The sequence below is a fragment of the Sinocyclocheilus grahami genome, unplaced genomic scaffold, assembly GCF_001515645.1.
Source record: "Sinocyclocheilus grahami isolate Dianchi unplaced genomic scaffold, SAMN03320097.WGS_v1.1 scaffold411.1, whole genome shotgun sequence".
NCBI lineage: Eukaryota > Metazoa > Chordata > Actinopteri > Cypriniformes > Cyprinidae > Sinocyclocheilus > Sinocyclocheilus grahami.
Window position 1 is genome coordinate 194,268 of NW_015505590.1, and position 22,147 is coordinate 216,414.

Below are 22,147 nucleotides of genomic sequence, written 5' to 3' on the forward strand. Positions count from 1 at the left end.
CCCTTAAAGGGATGAAGTTTCTACATCATTTACTCACTGTATGACACCAAAACTCTTTGATTACCAATATTCTTCTGAATTTTCATTTTTGGGTGAACCGTGGCTTTAACAAACGAAGAAAACATTGTTTGCCTTTGAGGTTAATGCTAGGGTAATGTCTGTTATTATACGTTATATAGTATATATGTGTAGCCTACTACAACATTACCTTGTGTCACAATTCATAATGCTTCTAAATTTAACCAAATGTGTCGTTATGTTTGTTTTTATGGTGATTTTGTACTAAACCTAAGGTAGCTTGTTATTAGACACCACCAAAACAGTATTATTCTACAAATCTAATGCTATTATTTTCAAACATTTAGACGGAAGCCTGCATGACAACAATTTTCGTCAAATTTTAAAATGACTCAAATAAATTTGGCATGTGGACAAATTGTTGCTACATAAAAAGCTATTTGACCGTTTCCCAAGTATCCTTCTTCTTTCACTTCCACTGTGATGTGTCCAATAAGCGTCTTTTTCCCTGTCCTCGACGGCCAATCAGCGGTGTCCACGAGGTGCAGGTCGGAGGCGGAGACCTCAGTCCATGACAGACGTCAAATCTGCCCAATCACCATCTCGCAACGTCTAAGAGGCGTGTCTACGCCGAGTACAGTAGCCAATCGGATGCGCGTGGAAGGCGGAGCCTCTGTTTCTGGATTCTTCGTCCACAGCCACACGTGACGCGCTGGAGTCGCTGGATCAGTGAGCACGGGTGAGTACACTAAACCTGCAAATATCAGCTTTACTACACCTGTGTGCCTTGCAGTTCATGTGCAGTATTTTTTGCCGATGTGTTATTGTAAGAGAGCAGGATTATATGGTTCAGCTCGAGTGTTAAACTGAGAATATGTGCGTAGTTGGTCAGTTAGCTGCTTGTGCTAAGCTAACTGATACAGGTGTCATGTCAATAAAATCAGCCGTGTAATCAAAACTCATCACAGAAACCTGCTTCACCTTATCGATCGTGGGGTTTTCTTGTCGACGGGTTGAGGTGAAACCTGAAGTGCGGTTCGTGTGGTCTTATCTAATGTCGAGCTGCTGAGAGATTTGCCAATTAATTCATTAATGAATGAAGTTAGTCAAACGTGCGGCGACTGATTTACTTTGACCGCTGCACATTAAAATGATTATATACACACACGTAAGGTTTAATAAATTTTTCATGAGCGTTATTCACCAATATACATCTGTGGGCTTCATCAGCGGCTGCTGTGGCGGCTCCAATGGATCAGTCGTATTTAATCAGCAGAGCAGATCTCTGCTCAAACTGGATTTGAAGCAGCTCACTGTCCGTTAGCACTGCAGTGTTGAATGCCTTCCTCTTTCAGTCCCAGTTGTTTGTTTTATAGGGGGCAGGATGGAGTCAGCACTAATGAATCTGCTGTGTTCAAACAGGAACCGCTAGACCCCTTCTAATGATCCTTCGTAGAAATAATCAGTCTGTTCTGTAGTGATGTCTTTCAGTCTAATTAATGGGCTGATATTGGCCGATAACTCTGTCTGCTTGGACGATTAAGAGAAGTGTTAGTTCCCACTTGTGCTTTTAATGCTTCTAAATCACTTGCACACACACTCACTCACTCACACACAATATTATTCTTTGAACTAATGTGAATTTTGAGTAAATATCGAGTGAAAATAATGGTCATTTAGTTAGTCTCAGTCCAAAAATCTGGGACCTTCAAAATTGAGGATTAAAAAAAGAAAATGAATGGCGTCAAATTAATAACAACTAATTCTAGTAGTTTCCATTTCTAGTGTCTTTTTTGAAAGAGAACTGCATTTGACATTGATCCGTTCAAATAACATGTTGGTCTGAAAGCACGCTGTTGCTAAAACAGTGTTTCAGTCTTTCAAGAAGGGAAACAGTGAGTTTTACTATTAGTATTGATTAACCTGTTTTTTCTTTTCACAACCTCACCAATAATCCTAGTGTTCCCCTGATTTGTATTTTTTTTTATCTGTGATCTTCAGCAATCGTTAGCAAGTGTTGCATGAGTCGGTGGGTCTCTGCTAAATGCTCTATTTAATTTTTCTGATGTCTTGCGTTGGTTTAGCTCAGATGCTGATTAGCTTTAATAGTGCTGATGATGGAGTGCTGGTGTTGTGTGTGTTGTCTGTAATCGCTCTACCCCCACAGATGATCATTGGTTCACTGAGCAACAGATGGGTCAGGAGTGTATCCTGTGGCCCCCAACCCCACTACAATACAAACACACACAAACACGTTGCACCCTGTGTAGCCTCAGGGATCCTCAACTCTAGTGTCCTGCTCCTAAAGATCAGCCTCAAGTGAATTTCTCTCTCAGTTCAGTGAGATTTGATAACACGTGCTCTTATATTTTTTCTGTACTCTCAATCTTTGCTTGAGTTGGTCTGACTCTGATCTCAGTGCAGTACTATGTTGATTTGTTTGTGTTTCTAGTTTAGAACTGCTCAGTAGTGGTTGATCTGGGTGATTTATGGCAGATATCTCAAGAGCAGGGTGGCAGATGTCTGATATAACACTATTAGATGGGGTACAATGCCATGTCCTCTTCACCTTTAAATGTCTTCTTGACCGTAGACGAATAAATCTAATCTAACCACATTTACTGAATGCTTATGCTGTAGCTCAGTGGTTCCCAATCCTGGTCCTGGAGAACCCCCAACACTGCACGTGTTTGGTGTCTCTCTTATCTGACGCTCACATTTGAGGTCTTGGAGTCTTCACTAATGAGCTGAAGAGTTGAATCAGGTGTGATTTGAATAGGGAGACATCTAAAATGTGCAGTGTTGGGGGTTCTCCAGGACCAGGATTGGGAACCACTGCTGTAGCTAATTAATCTTGTCTTGGTCATATTTATCTAAACATCAGTATTTGTGAAATTTATTTGATATGTTCATATATGAGCAACAGTTTTTTTTTTTTAATCTATTGTCAGTGGTTAACTGTTTGTTAATGTAGAATTATTGGACATATTAATTTAGATGGTAACAAATTGGTAAATATTGCAGTGGAAAGTAAAAGTTAGGCTTTTTTAACCACCCTGGTTCAGGTGGGTATGAGAGGCCTATATGGTCTGATTTAGGGCTGGGCAAAAAAAAAAGATTTTCGATTAACCGTGGTTTTTAATTGCGTTGATTCGATATCAATTCTCAAAAGCCGCGAATCAATTTTTTCCGGTATTGATTTCAGCAAACATTTAACACAAAATCTGTTCAACATGAATCTTATCATTAGTCTTCTCCACTAGATGTCACTCTTATTTACCTCGTGTGATGTTACAACGGAAAGCCTGTCATTCATCCAGTGCTTATCATGGCGGAGATACTGTTGACAAGAACCAAGAACAAAGCAGTATGCTTGATTTGCAATGCTCAGTAAAATGCTATAGTATTACTACATATCTGCGGAAGCATTTGACATCACACATAAGGCGCCATAACTTCCGCAATGAGTGAATGGCGGTTGACGCAGAGATGTGTTTTCAGCTTCTGCTGTCTCACTAGCCTATATGGCGACATAAAGAGTCACTTCATTAGCATTTTACCGTTTAATTTGAGAAAACTACCATTGTATCAGATACACAGCAGCTGCAAGTTCTTCACGGCAACCCGTCAAAATAAAGGTTTGGTTTAACGTGAAGAAACTGTGACAGGAATATACTACTATTGTGCAGTCTTAAGACTCAATGTACCAACAATGCTACTATGGTTACAATGGTTTAAGTATAGTACCCATGTTTTTTTTGTAGTAAAACCATAGTTAATTTTCGTAAGGGAATAATTTTTTTTTTTTTTTTTTTAATCACAAAAATCACAATTCCATTATTATCCTCAAACCGTGTGCAGCCCAAGTTTATGTGGTTTGTTTGTGAGGTTGGTCATGTCTTGTAGTTTGTGTGTACTCCAGTGAAAGTGGTTTTGTTTTGTTTTGGCTGCCATGGTGATGTGTTGTTATCAGACGCTGTTGGCACCGCTGCTTCAGTCGCACTAATCCTGAGTGTGTTAAGCTCATTAGCACAGCAGTCTGTGGGGTACACCGTCTGCGTGTGAGTAAAACCATAGTTAATTTTCGTAAGGGAATAATTTTTTATTTTTATTTTTTAATCACAAAAATCACAATTCCATTATTATCCTCAAACCGTGTGCAGCCCAAGTTTATGTGGTTTGTTTGTGAGGTTGGTCATGTCTTGTAGTTTGTGTGTACTCCAGTGAAAGTGGTTTTGTTTTGTTTTGGCTGCCATGGTGATGTGTTGTTATCAGACGCTGTTGGCACCGCTGCTTCAGTCGCACTAATCCTGAGTGTGTTAAGCTCATTAGCACAGCAGTCTGTGGGGTACACCGTCTGCGTGTGTTCAAACATGACTGTGTTGCCCATTTAAGGTTTTTTGCAGTGTTTATTGATACCACTGAGGAATGATCTGACAGCGCTGTAAAGCTCTGCTCTTGAAGCGAATGACAGTAATCACGCGCTTACGCTGAAGAAAGCAAGCAAGGGCTTGTGGGTCTTGTAATGGAGTGAAATTGAGGTGGTCAAGTGAGTATTTATATTTGCTTCTGTTAACTCACTCCAAATGATACTTAAGTTGAAATGATGCTTATGGTGAATATAGAAGGCAAATGCTTGGTTTTATCCACCACAAAACAGGTTTGATGGTAAAATACTGGTTCTTTTAGAGGAGTGTGTGTTTGCACATGTGGATATAGGTGTTTGTGTGTAATCGCATTGGGGTAAATCTTATTAAAGAAAAGGGGCTGATGCTGCAGAACTCTGCCTTTCTGCCATCGCTGAGCGATCGGAGTCATGGGGACCCTGAGATGGCAACATGTCCACTGCCGTCTGCAGCTACAGGCCACTGTTTACATCAGCCTCTGCACCCGTCTGCCAGCGCTGCGCAGTAGTGTTGGGTGATATGTTCAGTTGTCATATCGTTCTATCGTCACCCTGTGAGATCGCCGATACATAGGGCTGGGTATTGAGTTTGATACGTTTAAGGCACCGACCGAATTGCCTCGATACCATCGAGTATCGAAAAACGTCTCGTCGTTCGGTACCAAATTTCGATACCTAAGGGGTTAATCTCATTAGCGTCAGTGAGCCAATAAGCCTGCAGCACTAGCCGGTGTGTTCGACTAGAAGAGGTGTGGCCCAGATCAATCAGTGTTTGACATCCGCGAGAGCGATTCGAAAGCACACGGAGCAATCTGCTCTCTTTAGCTCTCGTGGTACTGTAATACACCGATCGGTCTGCACAGTCGGTCCGCGTCAAGTCGAATACACCTACTAGTTAACACCGGTTACACTCAGAGATGTGGCGCACACGTGAGGATTTAGTGTGAATGCGCCCAGCCCCCTTAGATGTAAGGCTACATTTACACTGGTGCGTTTGTTTTTAAATTAAAACTTTCCTCGTCATACTGGCGTTTCCACTGCGTTTCAAGCCGGCTTTCCACTATCTCCGACAAACGACAGACATTCATTTCCAATGGAGAGTAGCGCGGGAGCTGTGTGGAGTTCAGATCATATGCAGATGTCTGTTCATACTAACGTTACACGACCGAAAGCGCGTGTTATGTGACCATTCATGCAAACTGTACCATCATGATGCATGACAATAAATAAGATTTATATTCCGCTTTTACTCAAAACTAATTTTAAACCACCATCGAGTGTTTGTAATAACTTACAATTGCCGTCTAACAGGGCCGGATTTACACACAGGCATTCTAGGCACGTGCCTATGTTCGCTCGTCCAGGGGGGCCCAAACACAATGAAGAGAGAGATAATATTTTTGTTATACTTTGGGCTATCTACAACAGTAAGAGAACCAAAACCCCTGAAGACATTGAGCAAATAAATATAACAAACAATAGGGTAAAAAATGACAAAATATTTCCATGTCTTCCACCTTTTTTATGTAGGCTACGGAAATCAGGCTTTCTTTCTCCCAGTCTCACGCGCACACAGTGCAGACACGCACTCGCGCACACACACGGAGACGTGAACAGAAACTTCTTGTCAGCGCTGCACCGCGAATTTATCAGTAAAATAGTTTCGCAGCTGAAAAGCTACATGCCATTTCTCAGTAGCGAGGTTCATGAAGGAGTTTAACTTAAAGGTTCGCTATTAATAGACTCTGCTGCTGAGAGATGCATAGAGGCAGGTATTCACACGTGCTTAATCTCTCTCTGCAGTACTAAAAATCACTTGCAGTAGCTCTGCTACTAAATTTATTTTAAAATGTCTATCCCTGTACAGCTATCATCAGCTGTTCCTTCATCTTGGCTGAGCTTTCAATGTTGTTACGGGAAAGCATGAAGCTGATTGGTTGGTTCTTGTCACATGACCCGCGGTGTGCTTGCGGCATTCTGAAAAGTTGAAATGTTTTTATCACGATGCGGCGTGGACACGCCGCGCCTATATGGAACGGTCTTTCTCAGTTCTCAAACAAATTAAGAACTACATTCGGTTTTTATTGACTGAACGCAAGCGCTTATTGCGATAAACTCTGTAACTGTTTCCACTGATTAAGAAATATTTTTGTTTGCTTGGGTGGTAATATTAGATCTATTATATTAATAGGAAAGGGGGCCCAAAAATTAGTTTTTCCTATGTCAAGTCACCTTTATTTATATAGCGCTTTTAACAATACAGATTATGTCAAAGCAACTGTACAGCATTAATTAGGAAAATAGTGTGTCAATAATGCAAAATGATAATTTTTCAGTTAAAGACAGTTCATCATTGAATTCAGTGATGTCATCATCCAGCTCAGTTCAGATTAAATAGTGTCTGTGCAATCAAGTCGACGATATCGCTGGAAATGAAGTGTCCCCAACTAAGCAAGCCAGAGGCGACAGCGGCAAGGAACCAAAACTCCATCGGTGACAGAATGGAGAAAAAACCTTGGGAGAAACCAGGCTCAGTCGGGGGGCCAGTTCTCCTCTGGCCAGACGGAATAAGAGAGAAACAGACTAATATTAGCGTAGATGCCATTCTTCTAACAATGTAGCAAGTACATCGGCTGTTATGAGAAGTGTTCCCGGTTCCAGTTGACCTAATTAATGCAGCCTAAAAATCCTTTAACGGATTTGAATATTAGAAGCGTATTAGTGTACCACCTGCAAACTCACAAGGAGCTCATAAAAGGCACTTTACCTGATATTTATTTGCTGCCTTCACGGCTATAATGCTTCTCCGACGAGCCGCTGCTTCTTCGGCTTTTGCCGTGGTACTGCGGGTTACACCAGCAACATGCCCGTGGACACTGCAGACTAGCGGTTTGCATGTGTACTGCACGTTGACGCGGACAACGACGCAGAAGTATAAATGAAAACTGACGCGTAGCCTACGGCGTATATGGCGTAGGTCTGACACAGAAGTATAAGTCAGCCTTTAAGGACAACGTCCAGTCATTGACCCCTAACACACACAGATAAACATATGATGAACTGTTTCATTTGTTCAATCTAATAGTAGTGACGGTGTCTAGTGTAGATGTTACACCAGCATGATCATACTGAGATGTTACACTGGAAGAGCTGCGAGAATGTTTTCTGTTTAAGTAGGTCTTGATGAAAATATTGGACGGTTTTCCAGAAAATTGTTTGTTTGTTTGAGGATGTGTAAAACTACACATTTTCAGACTTCTACTAGTTGATATATTGTCTCAAAAACTATCGATCTTAAAGAAAACTTCATGTTTTAAAGGCATAATTTACCCAAAAATGAAAATTGTCAACATTTACTCACCCTCCTGTCGTTCAAATTTCTTTCTTCTGTTGAACACAAAAGAAGTGGCGTAGGTCTGACACAGAAGTATAAGTCAGCCTTTAAGGACAACGTCCAGTCATTGACCCCTAACACACACAGATAAACATACGATGAACTGTTTCATTTGTTCAATCTAATAGTAGTGACGGTGTCTAGTGTAGATGTTACACCAGCATGATCATACTGAGATGTTACACTGGAAGAGCTGCGAGAATGTTTTCTGTTTAAGTAGGTCTTGATGAAAATATTGGACGGTTTTCCAGAAAATTGTTTGTTTGTTTGAGGATGTGTAAAACTACACATTTTCAGACTTCTACTAGTTGATATATTGTCTCAAAAACTATCGATCTTAAAGAAAACTTCATGTTTTAAAGGCATAATTTACCCAAAAATGAAAATTGTCAACATTTACTCACCCTCCCGTCGTTCAAATTTCTTTCTTCTGTTGAACACAAAAGAAGATATTTTGAAGAATGTGGATAACCAAACAGTTGTTGGTCCCATTGACTTCCACAGTGTATGCCCATACTATGAAAGTCAGCTGGACCATCAATTGTTGAGTGTGAGTTAATGATGACAGAGTTTATTTTTGCGTGAACTATCCCTTTAAGAAAACTCACAGCCAACATCATAAACCAACTAATCAGAGTCCTGACCCATGTCTAATTCATCCCCGCTTGTGTCTGTAGACTATGGAGCTGAAGATGCGGTTATGTGTGGCGCTGCTCTCTCTGAGTCTGTGTCTGGGCCTCATGGGTCATGTGAGGGCACAGGAGGAGGCCGATGACATGGAGATGAACGTGGAAGATGCCATCGATGACATGCAAGAGGAAGATGTTGAGGAAGAGGAACAGCAAGCCCCCACTTCCCCGCCAGTGCCCACGGTAAGAGCGTTACCTGCTCAGACTGCGGCTGACTGAGAAATGTGGTTTACCTAGACAGCACTCCAGGATCCTTCTGCTTAAACGTGTAGCTCTCTGTTCATTCTGCTGAATTGTCACTTGTGTGTTGATCAGGGGCAGAGGTTGGTGGTGACCTAAAACAGCTCATTATGCCTCAGTGCCATACATTCAGCTCAAAATAGCCTCCACATCAGTGACCCTTGACTTACATTTCTCGAGAACAATGAGACTTTGATGCTTGTTGGGAAGTTATCATTGATATTTAGCCAAAGCAGTGGTGGTCTGTGTTTGTTTGAGGTATTTGATCAGCCAATGATTAATCATGTCACTTAAAGGGCCAGTTCACATAAAAATTTAATTCCGTCCAGATTTACTCTCTCTCATATCATTCCAAACCCATATGACTCTATTTCTTCCCTGTAACATAAGCCTAAATGTTGTTAAATATAAAACAGTATTATGCAGGTGCAACTAGGTTAACATCTTCCCCAAACGTCTTTATTGAAGGTGACATATAAAGCTCCAGAGCCGATGGGAGAGCACTACTTTGCCGAGTCATTTGATAAAGAAACACTTCATGGGTAAGATGTCTGTTATCCTCACAACAGAGAGAGCATATATTGAAAATGTCTGTCGCAAATACAATGATGTCTGTTCAATTTTTAAAGGTGTTTTTGAGTCTCTTACAATCTTTAAAAAAAAATTCAGTAAAAACAGTGGCATTGTGAAATTTTATTACAATAAATACATTTTTTGTTTAAATATATTTTAAAATGTCATTTATTCCTGTGATCAAAGCTGAATTTTCAGCATCATTACTTAAGTCTTCAGTGTCACCTGATCATTCAGAAATCAAACTTTTGAACAGTAGTGTGTATCATTTGAAGATATTTGTCATAAATGTTTTTTTTTGTTTCCTGTCTAGATGGGTTTTATCCCAGGCCAAGAAAGATGGCATCGATGAGGAAATTGCAAAGTATGATGGTAAGTTTTATATGCTATTTCATTTTCTGCTCATCTGAAGTCTGTTATGTCTAATTATTCATTTGAGTAGTCAGAAAAGGTGTGGATACCTGAATGATTTGTTTAGCATAAAAACAATTAAGAAGACCTAAAATCACAGAACAATGTTCCAGACTATGGTATGTGTTGTTTCTGACTTTTTAAAGATGTTTTTATTTAAATAGTTTGAACTTTGTTTGAATTACCCCAAAAACTCGAAACTTGAGGACATTTTATATAAAAGTAGTTTGCAGACAACACATGAACTGAGCGTGTGTGTGGTGATCTTGAGGTAGTGGTGTGATGTTTTGTGTGTAGGTAAATGGGAGGTTGAGGAGATGAAGGACACTAAACTCCCGGGTGATAAAGGGCTGGTGTTGAAATCTAAAGCTAAGCATCACGCCATATCTGCTCTCCTACTGCGACCTTTCACCTTTGACACCAAACCTCTCATCGTCCAGTGAGTATACATGTCTGCTCTTGGTATGCATTTTACTCTGGCCTGTCCAGATGACAATATTGTAGTTAAACTTTTATGAAATGGGAGTTGGAAATTGCCAGCGATCTCATGTCAAAGTACTTATTTTGACGTATTTGCTTTGTGTTTTCAAGTATTATAGTACATTGACATTGCCTGAAAATAACATTTTTAATGTAAAGCTCAACTCAAGACGATAATGAAACCATGCACTCAAATAATCCAAATGCACCAATGTCAAAGCCTTGAAATATAAAAATAATACTAATGCTGTGCCATGTTTCCTCAGGTATGAGGTGAACTTCCAGACTGGCATTGACTGTGGCGGCGCTTATGTTAAACTGCTGTCTCAAACCCCTGATCTTGACTTGGTAAGATGGTCTATGTATTCATTGTGCAGTTGATAGGATAAGTTTCTGTTATACCTGCCCTGAAAATTTTTAAATTTGGAAACTAACCTAGACTGTCAGTTTGCTATAATGTGAAGAAGTGACTTCTGGCCATGTTTCTTGTTGTAAAGTGTTACCAGTTATTCATGTAATCTGTGTGATGTGGTACAATGCTGGGAAGTTTTGGTGTGCATTTGTACTACACATCCCAGAATGATCACAGTAAATGAGTGTTACTCTGCAGTCCAGGGCGCATTTAGGACGGATCCATTAGACATGTGATTAGGGGTGTGCGATATTGACAAAAAATAATAACTCAATATTTTCTGGTATTTTATCGATAACGATAATTAAATGATATTTTGCTGAGTGTGTTATTGTGCTGATATCTTAAGGACTACTGTGGACAGCTGACTCCTAAAGTTTTTGATATTCTTCATATTCTGTGGTGGTCAGTTCACACTGATAGAAATTAATCTTTTCTAATAAGTTTAAATTGAGTTGTACCTTTTATGGGTATCTTTACCTTTTATAAAGCCATTTTTCTAAAAGTGTGCATTATCTTTTAAGTCAAATTCCTACATTTATCTCCAATTTAAAAAAAAATTATTCTTACATTTAATCAGTGAATTAGAATAAAACATCTGCACTGTTACCAAGCAAATGAAATCGGTATCAATAAAATTAATCTTTGCAATGCAGAGGATACACATTTAGATGTATTTGCCCATTACTTTTTAGTGCAGAACAATGACTGCATTTTAACCTGCAATTACAAATGCATAATGTTTTGATATATTTATCATAAAAGTTGAATACTGTTATATGAAATTATCTAAATGATAAAAATAAACTTTTTAAATGTGAAATTAAAACCGCCAGTAGGTGGCAGCAAGTCACTGTTAAAAAGTGAGTCATTGTGATTGAACCGAATCATTTAAACGGCTGATTCATTCAGGAACGAAACACCATGTCATGTTCCTCAGAGACGCAAAACAGCGCTGTGACTGTGTTTGGAATTATTGTTGTTGTCAAAATAGAGCAAAAACTGGCAATATGGTGTCTAAAACGTAAGTCTCTTAATTAATTAACTTCTTGTTTTTTGAACTCTTGTAAAAAATCAATATTACATTTGTAATCATGGTAATTTTTTTTGGGGGGGGGGGGAAACAGCACTGTTTGTGTGATGTTGATTAACTATATGAAATGATATAAATGTATACATTTTCTGTCCCCATATCTTTGGGGATTTTGTGATTATTCTAAATGCATTTTATTAGACTGAATCATGCAGTGAAAAGAACACACTCTAAATGCCCACTTGTCTAGACTTCACGTAATGAATGTGTGCTCTCTGTTTTGAATGGTTTTTGCAAAAATAATAATCGCACACCCTTACATGTGATGTGGTCACATGCATTTCTGACTACCACCATGTATGGGCTCAGTGATCCAATCACAAAACATTTTGGACCGTTTTACGCCTGTATTTAATTAGTGCTGACCTGTTCTGATATATCTAGAATCAGGGTGACCGATACAATGCCTGTATGGCTGTGTATTTATTTATATAGTTTATTGATAGCATATGAGCTGGACACAAAACTTAATGCGTAAGAATTGATTGTGTCCTCACCTCCCTCTTCCCTGTCTGTCCTTACAGGAGGAGTTTGTGGATAAGACGCCGTATACCATCATGTATGGGCCTGATAAGTGTGGTGAGGATTACAAACTGCACTTCATCTTTAGACACAAGAACCCAAAAACCGGCGAGTTTGAGGAGAAGCATGCTAAGAAGCCTGACGCTGACCTCCGCTCATACTACACCGACAAGAAGACTCACCTCTACACACTGGGTAACAACACACATCTCGTCCTGCTTCCAAAAGCGCCACCTACTGTCAGAGAGTAAATTTACATGTTTGTTTAGCCTGTCTGCTGTTTTTTGCATCAATCTGGACAGACCAATCACAAATGAAAGTTGGACAGAATTTCTCATGTGTGTCAATGTGTTTTCCTGCAGTGCTGAACCCGGATAACAGTTTTGAGATCTTGATCGACCAGGCGGTGGTGAACAGCGGCAGTCTCTTGAATGATATGACTCCCCCCATCAACCCCCCGGCCGAGATCGAGGACCCCGATGACCACAAACCAGAGGACTGGGATGAGAGACCCAAGATCCAGGATCCAGATGCTGTCAAACCTGAGGACTGGTGAGGCGGAGAGAGTCTTTTGCCTTGTCCAAATACCCACTCTTGATCACTTGACTACTTATATGACGTATTTCCTGTATTTGGCTCAAGTGTGGATGAGGACCACTAGTGTGTAGAACTTTTCATTACCTGATGGGACACACTTAGTGTTTACATAGCTTTATTTATTTTTTAAATACTTAGCATTTTAAAATCAACTTCTGAATGCTTGTCCCTATAACATGACGCAATTTAATTTGTGGTGCTTCTAATTAAGTGATAAAAAGCAGTAGCAAATGTTGTACAAAATAAATATCACCACTAACCATCTTTGCACCAATAAAAAGTGCAACACTTTGTTTTTCTACTAAATGATATTACACTCACTTCCTGTCGTGCGCTCTCAAGTAGCCAAGACAGCAAGTGTGGGTATTTTGGACAGTGAATATCTTATGTGTGTTACACTGGGGATCAAAGGCATCACGGGGTCCACATGTAGTGCACATTTCATATGCAAAGATTTTAGCCAATCATAACAGTGGGCGTTTACTTTGAAGTCTCACTTCAAATCAGAGGGCTAAAATTAAGTTCGCCATTATATCTATTAAGCCATTTATATCTATTATTACTGTTTTTGCTGGAAAATACTATACTAAGATTATAAGTGCACATAATTTAAAAATGCACTTTATCTCATTAAAGTGGTGATGATGATTAATAAATGTTATCATCCTCTGGTGTAAAGGCTAATATAATTATCGTTGTATTTATTATTCTTGGTGTGAATGGGCCTTTGCATGCGAGCAGCTCATTATCCGCTGGTCTCTGCAGTGTCTCAGAGCAGCTTGGGTTGCAGTTAATTCTGTTTATTAACATTATATAATGAAAAATGTATTATTGTATTTTTCTTAAATGCTCTCTTATAGTTAAATATTACAATAGTAATATATCTTATCATTTTTATTTGTATTGGGTAATAATACTAATATATTATATAATATTATTTTATAGTCATGTTGATACGTAATCACGAACATTTTGCAAATTGTGCAGCCCTGCAGACAAGCACAGCAAACCTGGATTTTTTAAATCGCATTTTATCACTTTTAAATATCAGTTTTTATCAAGAAAACCAATTTTCCCCAAAGTTGTGCATCCCTATTATTAAAGGTGGTTTCAGAGTCCGTGAGCTTTATAGATAGGGCTGTTAAAAATTTTTTTAATTTCGAATATTCGTCGAATTTAAAATAAAAATCCACATTCGAATTTTAGGTGTGCGTTAAATCAGTGGCGCACGAGATGCGATGCAGACAAGCACAGCAAACCTGGATTTTTTTAATCGCATTTTATCACTTTTAAATATCAGTTTTTATCAAGAAAACCAATTTTCCCCAAAGTTGTGCATCCCTATTATTAAAGGTGGTTTCAGAGTCCGTGAGCTTTATAGATAGGGCTGTTAAAAAAAATTAAATTTCGAATATTCGTCGAATTTAAAATAAAAATCCACATTCGAATTTTAGGTGTGCGTTAAATCAGTGGCGCACGAGATGCGATGATGATGTAAGTGTCGTTGCATTGTAATGTTTTTGTTAGTCTATCCAGTTGAAGCCACTGCTGCGTTGTTCATTAAAAATATTGCAGAAAAAGAGAACATCAATGCGGAGAAGATCTTGTTTATGTCAAAACTGAAACCAAGATGTTCACACAGAACACATATTTCGCGCACTTTCTAGAGGGACATCTATCACCATTGCACTCGCGTCTCGCACAATAGAGCCACATGTTTAGAAAGTCATGTAAAATGCATGCAAGTTCAACTTTGAAAAAAAACATATCTCTAGACTTTTTTCCCCATCCCACTGCATCTCATGCTTTTAAATTAAAGAGTACTCTGTGTGATTGTCTTTCGGCGCTTTGTATTAAACTATGCTTAGATGCATGATACTGTTTTGTTTATAGTTGTTTAAGCAACTTGATTATAATTGGTTTATAAACATTATTTTAAACATTATGCACTTGTTTCACAGATAGTCATGTTAGCTTATGCTTTGAATAAACGTGCATTAGTAATATTTTGCTCAATGCGCCCTCTTGTGGCCTCAGGAGAGAAGCCAAAAGCTTTTCTTCACCCTAACTGAAATTATGCATTTTAAATTCGAATATAATTTTGATCATATTTAAGTACGAAATTCGAATTTAGTTTTTTAGCCATTTTGACAGCCCTAGAGCTTTGAGTATTGATTTAAATAAAGCCCCAACTCTGAGTACTGAGCCTGGTGTTTTCTACTGGAAATGTAAACGTCTAATTGTTTATTTGCCAGGGAGTGTGGAAGCCCAGGAAGATCCCTAACCCAGACTTCTTTGAGGACCTGCACCCGTTCCGTATGACTCCAATCAGCGCCGTCGGTCTGGAGCTCTGGTCCATGTCTTCTGATATCTTCTTTGACAACTTCTTCATTACCTCTGATCGTAATGTGGCAGAGCGATGGGCGGCTGATGGCTGGGGTCTGAAGAAAGCAGCTGAGGGAGCCGCAGAGGTGTGAAAAGATGAAACTGTGACACGTCTTCACACAGAGACACACAGACTTCATAATTTTTTTTTGCGCTTTAATATTCACAAGACACTAGACCGTAATGCAATTTGATTAATTGTACAGCCCTACTTTTGGTTTATTCATTAAACATTTGCCAAATTCCATGACATTCTGTGTTTTGCAGAAAATTTCATTTTTATTACTGCATTCCGCGATTCCATCTGTTTTTCCCGTTGAAGAAATCATAGAGCCCTACAGGATGTATCGCGTATATATAGCAGGGCTCGGTTTGGTTTCTCTTGTGTGGGGTCTCTCTCTGAGGCAGGTTTTGGATCCCAGGGGAATGTCTCTGGTTCTGTCGGTGTGCTGGGAGGCACTGCTGAGCGCCGTGCACTCTGGGATTAGCTGTTTTTTGGTGGGCTTTCATGAGAATTCCTACTGTGCAAATGCCTTTTGCCCCAAAGGTGGATTCCAGGCATGCCTTGCATGTTAAACTCGAGGGCCAGCTCTGTCCCTGGCTAAAGGACCTAGCAGAAGCCTGTGGGTTTTTGTCTAAATGGATTCATGCTTTGATGTTGCTGTGACAAAGTCATGATGGCTGATTAAACCGACCACAATCAAAGACAGTCAGTCAGGACAGAAGCCTGTGCCTCAGTGTGACTTTGGCTGAACTCTTTACCACATGGCCAAAGGATGCGTACTTGGTTTGAAGTGTTTACAGCGCAACCCTCAATGGTTAACTTAAAGGAGGGATAGTTCACCCAATGATGGTGTCGTCATTTACTCACCCTCATCTCATTCCAGACCCATAAGACTTTAGTTCACGTTCACGAAAGATTTAATTTGGCTTTTATTCGCATATAAACATTGATCAGTGCACACATATAAAGCATATCAAATATTATAAATGGAAGCCGAAACGTTTGGGTAATATGATTTCCTGATTTCTACTTTTATTAATAGTGGCAAAAAATAAATCTTATGGTATGTGCACAACAAAAGCGATGCAATTATTAGCATCGTGCTAATCGCTCTAGATTACTCGCAGGATGTTTTTCACATCACTTGTGCGAATAAAAAACATTGCGCGATGAGAAGTGTCTTAATGCTCATCAACAACAACATCAACAACATGTCAAACTGGGCATGTCAATGAGCTCTTCGCTGATTGGCTTGGTGTTCGCACCGAATTCGCATCATTTGTGTTGCCCGGTCCGAATTCACGTCTGTTCAGAACTTTGCATTACCCGGGTTTCCATCCAAAGTTGCAAATTTAACTTTTTTTTTTATTTAAAATTGAAATCACACAAAACATTTGCGAATAAACACCGTTTCCATCCAACGAGTCAAAGACTGTTGCTGGCGCTAAGGCTATATATATATCACTATGAAAATGAGGAGAAACCCCTGAATATGATATTTTTTATAGGCCTATATAATAAATTACTTGCGCCTCAGAGCGAGCAGACGAAACTAAATAAATGCGGTCATTGCTTTCGGTGGTGGATGCTGCTGTTTGGGAGCGCGGCCGTGTAACGACAAGGCAGTTATACAGAAATACGTTGATGACAGACTTTGCTCAGACATTTCAAAATCAAAATAACCATAACATTTCCGATGCTGAGGAACAAGATTGGTCCACCGTCCCATAGCGCAGTCACATTACTTTTTTGTTGCGCCTGGAGGAATTTACTCGGCAAATGCGTTTCCATCTCCTTTTATTCGCATTAACCGAATAAATTTGCGCACAAGTCAAAAACCACCTCAAGCAAGCGTAAAAACTTTTTTGCGAATTAAGGGATTTTTATTCTAAATTTGCCGTTTCCATCACTCGTTTCTTATGCGATACTTCAAAATGTGCATAAAAACAGGGTGATGCAAACATAGCTATTGACTTTTAGATTTGTGATCTACTCGCACAAATAATAAAGTTAGCTTTTGGTGTGCACACCCCACAATAGATTGTCTGTATTAGACACTTGTACTCGTGTGTTAGTAAATTAAGTGTGTGTGTGTGTTTACAGCCCAGTCTGGTGAATCAGATGATAACAGCTGCTGAAGAGAGACCCTGGCTCTGGATCGTCTACGTCTTGACTGTGGCTCTGCCTCTGGTGCTCATCATTGTCTTCTGCTGCACCGGAAAGGTAAGTGTGTGTCATTTAAAGAAGCTTGACCTTAATGTATGGCTGGATCTGTAGAATAAATGTCATCCTGTGCCTTACAGAAGAGCTCAGCGTCCACATCTGCTGCTGAGTACAAGAAGACAGACGCGCCACAGCCAGATGTGAAGGAGGAAGCCGAGGAAGAGGAAGAGGAAGAGGAAGCCAAGGAAGACTTTGAGGAAGCCAAGGAAGAGGAATCAGGTCTGAAAGATAAACAACTTTTGTTAAATCTTTCTTACAGTCAAATGCGACCAGTCACACAAGTTGCGTTCTTTGCTTGGAAGAGTTTTTAGTTCTAGTTCTGTTTACACTCTCCTCTCTTTCAGGGACTTGGGTTTGGACCTTATGATGGTTGAGCCGTTTTCTATAATTCTGTGTTGTTGTTCCCCCAGAAGCAAAGAAGAGTGAAGAAGAGGACTCCACAGGAGAAGCAGAGGAGGCCGCAGAGAACGACAACAAAGACGACAGTACATCCAATGAGGTAGTGCATCTTATGCTACTAGAAACACATAGGAAATGTTACATTTTGAGACTTTATAAGCAAATGTTGTCTTTTAGTAGGCACCTGGGTGTGGATTTGGAAGATCAGGTTTATTTTAGTAAATCAGTTTGTCGTCATCACATAAAAGTCTTCAGCAGCATTTTATGTGTTCATGTAAACTAGGGTGAGTTAGGTGTGTTTAAAGCCATTTAATTTTCCTAGATTGATGTTATCTGAATAGAGATCCTGATTTTGTTTGTTTTGGATAATGCGGTTTTTCCAAGGTTTTCTTTATTTTCTCTCTAATTTCTGATCGAACAATAATTGTTTCTCATAGGGAGAATAAGTTGTTGTAAACATTTATACAGTGGCTAGTCTTTTTTTTTTTTCTTCTTCTCCCATTGCCCATGTCAAAATGTTTGGACAAATTACCTACTGGGTTTTTTTTTTTTTTTAATTGCAAACAAGAGGTTGTGTGGTAAATTAATTGCTGTCCAAATCCACGTTTATGAGATTACAAGATCTGATCAATCTAAAAGTTGTTTGTAAGTCTTTTTTGACCAATGCCAAGAACTGTACAGTAACTGTTGCGTTGCATTTTAAACATGGACACTTTTATTACTGAGATGCTGGAATCTGTTTACAAGAATGATCTGAAGTGACTGTTCCACTACGGTGACTGGGAGCTGTTAAGATGAAAATGGAACAAAATCAATTAAACAGGCCATTTAAATTGGCCGTTATTATGGCAGCAAGTAAGCAATACAATCCTTTCCAATCATCCTACTACTTGTCCGCTTGATCCTATTCCATCTCATCTCCTTCAAGCCATTTCTCCTGCCGTTGTACCTGCACTCACTCACATCGTTAACACATCCCTTCACACTGGTGTTTTTCCCTCAACATTTAAACAGGCTCTCTCTGTCTACATGGCATCACTAGGTTCTGTCATTCAGAAACATGTCTTTTCATATCACTGCTATGCTGATGACACTCTACTCTACCTCTCATTCCATCCTGATGATTCAACGATAACTGCTCGCATCTCAGCATGTCTAACCTGGCTAAGACAGAACTGCTTGTGGTCTCAACAAACCCATCACTTTATCAAAATTTCACCATCCAGTTAGGCTCATCAACCATAACTCCTTCAAAAACAGCTAGAAACCTTGGAGTTGTGATTGATGATAAGCTGAATTTCTCAGACCACATTGCTAAAACTGCCCGGTCCTGCAGATTTGCTTTATACAACATTAGGAAGATCAGGTCCTTTCTTTCAGAACATGCAACACAACTCCTTGTTCAAGCTCTTGTTCTGTCCAGGCTGGACTATTGCAATGCTCTCTTGGCAGGTCTTCCAGCCACTTCTATCAAGCCTCTACAATTAATCCAAAATGCCGCTGCATTTTGTTTTTTGTTTGTTGCTCTTTTGTTAGTTTTGACTGCTTTTATTGTCCTCATTTGTAAGTCACTTTGGATAAAAGCGTCTGCTAAATGTAAACGTAAAAATGTTTTATAAAACGGAGAGTTCCGGTCCTTGATTCTGATTGGCTGAGCCACGTTCGAAGCTGTTGTAAATTACTCTACAAACACACACCTTTGTTTACTTCTGTGTGTTGCTCGGCAATCACTTTGTTGGAACCACAACGGTTTCTGAGGAACTACATTGTTTGGCGGAAGAATACTGTTTTTATTAATATCATTACACTATATTTTCTCTGTTTTATTTTGTGAAACCATATGGAATAACCGTTTTATAAAAGCAATAAGCCCTGTGAAGCCGTGGTTTACAGTGAATTTATAACAGCTAAGGGGGTTTTAGGCACTCGGCTTCATGTCGTGCCTAACAATGCCCCTTAGCTGTTATAAATTCACTGTAAACCACGGCTTCTTATTACTTTATTGCACACATGGTCACACTTATTGTCAACCAAGTATTCTGGTCAAATGTTTGCCTTATGTAAATAAGGTTGTGTTAGGGTGTGTTAACTTATTTCTGATGATTTCCACATTTAAAAAAATTTACATGCATTACTTGGACATTTCAAATGCAAGACCGAAAACCATTTAAACCATAGTGTATCAGATTTCCTGTTATTAAATAATACATTTAAATAAATGTTGAACATGTGACTGACCACGTGAGCAGTGCATGTCCAAGGTTTGTAGGATTATAAACTCGCTCCTCCACGGTGAATAAAACATCATCTGAATGCACAAGATTTTATCACAGTTTGAAATTTGCCTTGCAAATTTGATTTTTGTAGACTAACCCCATGATAAGAAATAAATACCATCCAAGTAGGGCTTTACAGGTGATTGATTGAGAAATGCATTGCAAATTGTTTCCAAATATATCAAATAAAATAAAAAACATTTGTTCACTATTTTTTGACAAAGTAATTTTCTCTTGTGTAGAAATCAGAGGACGACATTCTGAGAAGGTCTCCCAGAAACAGGAAACCGAGAAAGGACTAATGGACTTCCTGAATCTATATATCCCAACATCCCTCTCCTCCCGCTCGCGGTCCTGCTCCATCTTTCCTCCCCTCACTCCCACGTCCCCTCCTTCCCCGCTCTTCTTCTCCATCCCTGCCGCCGTGATGACGGTCAGAGCGAAACAGTGCGGTCTGCCACTCGACCAGCAGCCAAACGAACGCCTCCTCAAGCGGCCTTGAGGATGTCGATGGTTACCACAGTGATGACGACGCTCAAATAGCGTAGAAAGTTTCTCCGTAACTAAAAATGAAACACAATCTTTGTTACCATTCCTGAACTGTGCATCCGACGATCACGTAAAGATCCCGTTCCTACTTTCAGCTGTCACGCAAACACACACACACACACACACTTCCAGACAGTGTTCCTGAAGCCTAACACATGACCACAGTATGGCACACTTGGTATTGTAAGGTTTACAGGCCAACAGCTTTATTCCTTTGTTCTAGAATTACTCAAGAAGCCATAGGCGATTGATGGGATATATTCATTATAAACTAGAAAACCGGCCAACTGGATATACACTAGGTTTTAACGTATAAATGAGATGTTTTCATTATTTTCTATTCCATGAGGTTCATCATTTTGTCGTGGCGTCCATTAAAAGGCCAAACCGTGACCTTAACGCAGCCAGATGTGGTGCACGTGCTCAGTAAGGTGTCCAGGGAGAATGCCAGGTAGATTCATAGGTTCTAGTGTACTGCCTTACTTGTAGGACTCAAGATTTGCTAATATTTTTTTTTCTGTGTTATCATAGTATTTGTTTTGTTTAATCTTTGGGAAATGTGAATTACAAATGAAAAGTAACATTTCTGGAGGGGGAATGTGCTTAACTATCATTAAGTGTGAATGCAAATAATACTAATGGCCTAAAAATAAAGGTCATTCTCCTTTATGCGTAATGTGATATTTTATTTAGCTTGATTGAGGTGACATATTACCAGGAGTTTTTATGTGAAATTCACCCTGTTATGGGTTATCATAAGAGATCAACTATAAGAAAAACTTTTATTTATTATATATTTTTTTGCCATTGGTGACAGGGTTCAGGCCTATCTGAGTATTAAGTATAATAGTGAGTATAATAGTGTATTGAGGACACACACACACAATCACGCTGGTCAATGATTCCGTGTCTTGAGTGTCAGTCTCATTCTGAGAACTTCAACTGTATATGAAAAATAAATCAAAAATTGTCTTCTGATTTAGATAATGATTATAAAAATGTGATGTTGAATAAAAAGTGTTTTAATAACTTTGTTTTTTCATTGCGCCACTGTACCTGCTCATCAGTTTTTTCAAGTCCCAAAAGTCTTGACAGGTGTGCTTCCCCAGTCAGACATGTGTTGTGAAATAAGGCTCACGTGATGTCAGACACTTATTAAAAATAAAGGTATGATATTTGCATGCTTAATATACTGTAAAAGTGGACCTAGAAAGATATTTGGACGCTTAAGTCACTACAAAGGAGTTTGTTTGGCATGAAATAATAAAATGGTGATAAACCGTTCAAAATGAAGACAAAGGGTGATTAACTACACTGTAGTTTCTCTGCTTTGACACCTTGTGAACTTGAGGGGAACAGACGTCACGCACTAAACATCACTTGTTGTTTTAAAAGCCATGCAGAAATCAAAAGTGACAAATGTGGTGATCTAAAACTCGGCCGAGTCAGGTCCGTCACTATCTTTCTGGGTGTTATC

At 39.3% G+C, this 22,147-nt stretch overlaps 1 protein-coding gene across 1 annotated transcript; it reads left to right on the forward strand.

The window, feature by feature from the left end:
• The first annotated feature begins 673 nt into the window (after positions 1 to 673).
• On the forward strand, positions 674 to 21,122 carry canx (calnexin). The gene is made up of 13 exons (XM_016232463.1): positions 674 to 757; positions 8,495 to 8,689; positions 9,215 to 9,288; positions 9,633 to 9,691; positions 10,028 to 10,169; positions 10,477 to 10,558; positions 12,240 to 12,432; positions 12,600 to 12,790; positions 15,084 to 15,305; positions 17,327 to 17,446; positions 17,527 to 17,665; positions 17,857 to 17,945; positions 20,364 to 21,122. Exons 2-13 carry the CDS (start codon positions 8,498 to 8,500, stop codon positions 20,421 to 20,423), a joined length of 1,563 nt encoding a protein of 520 aa, XP_016087949.1. The 5' UTR covers positions 674 to 757; positions 8,495 to 8,497; the 3' UTR covers positions 20,424 to 21,122.
• The last annotated feature ends 1,025 nt before the right edge of the window (positions 21,123 to 22,147 follow it).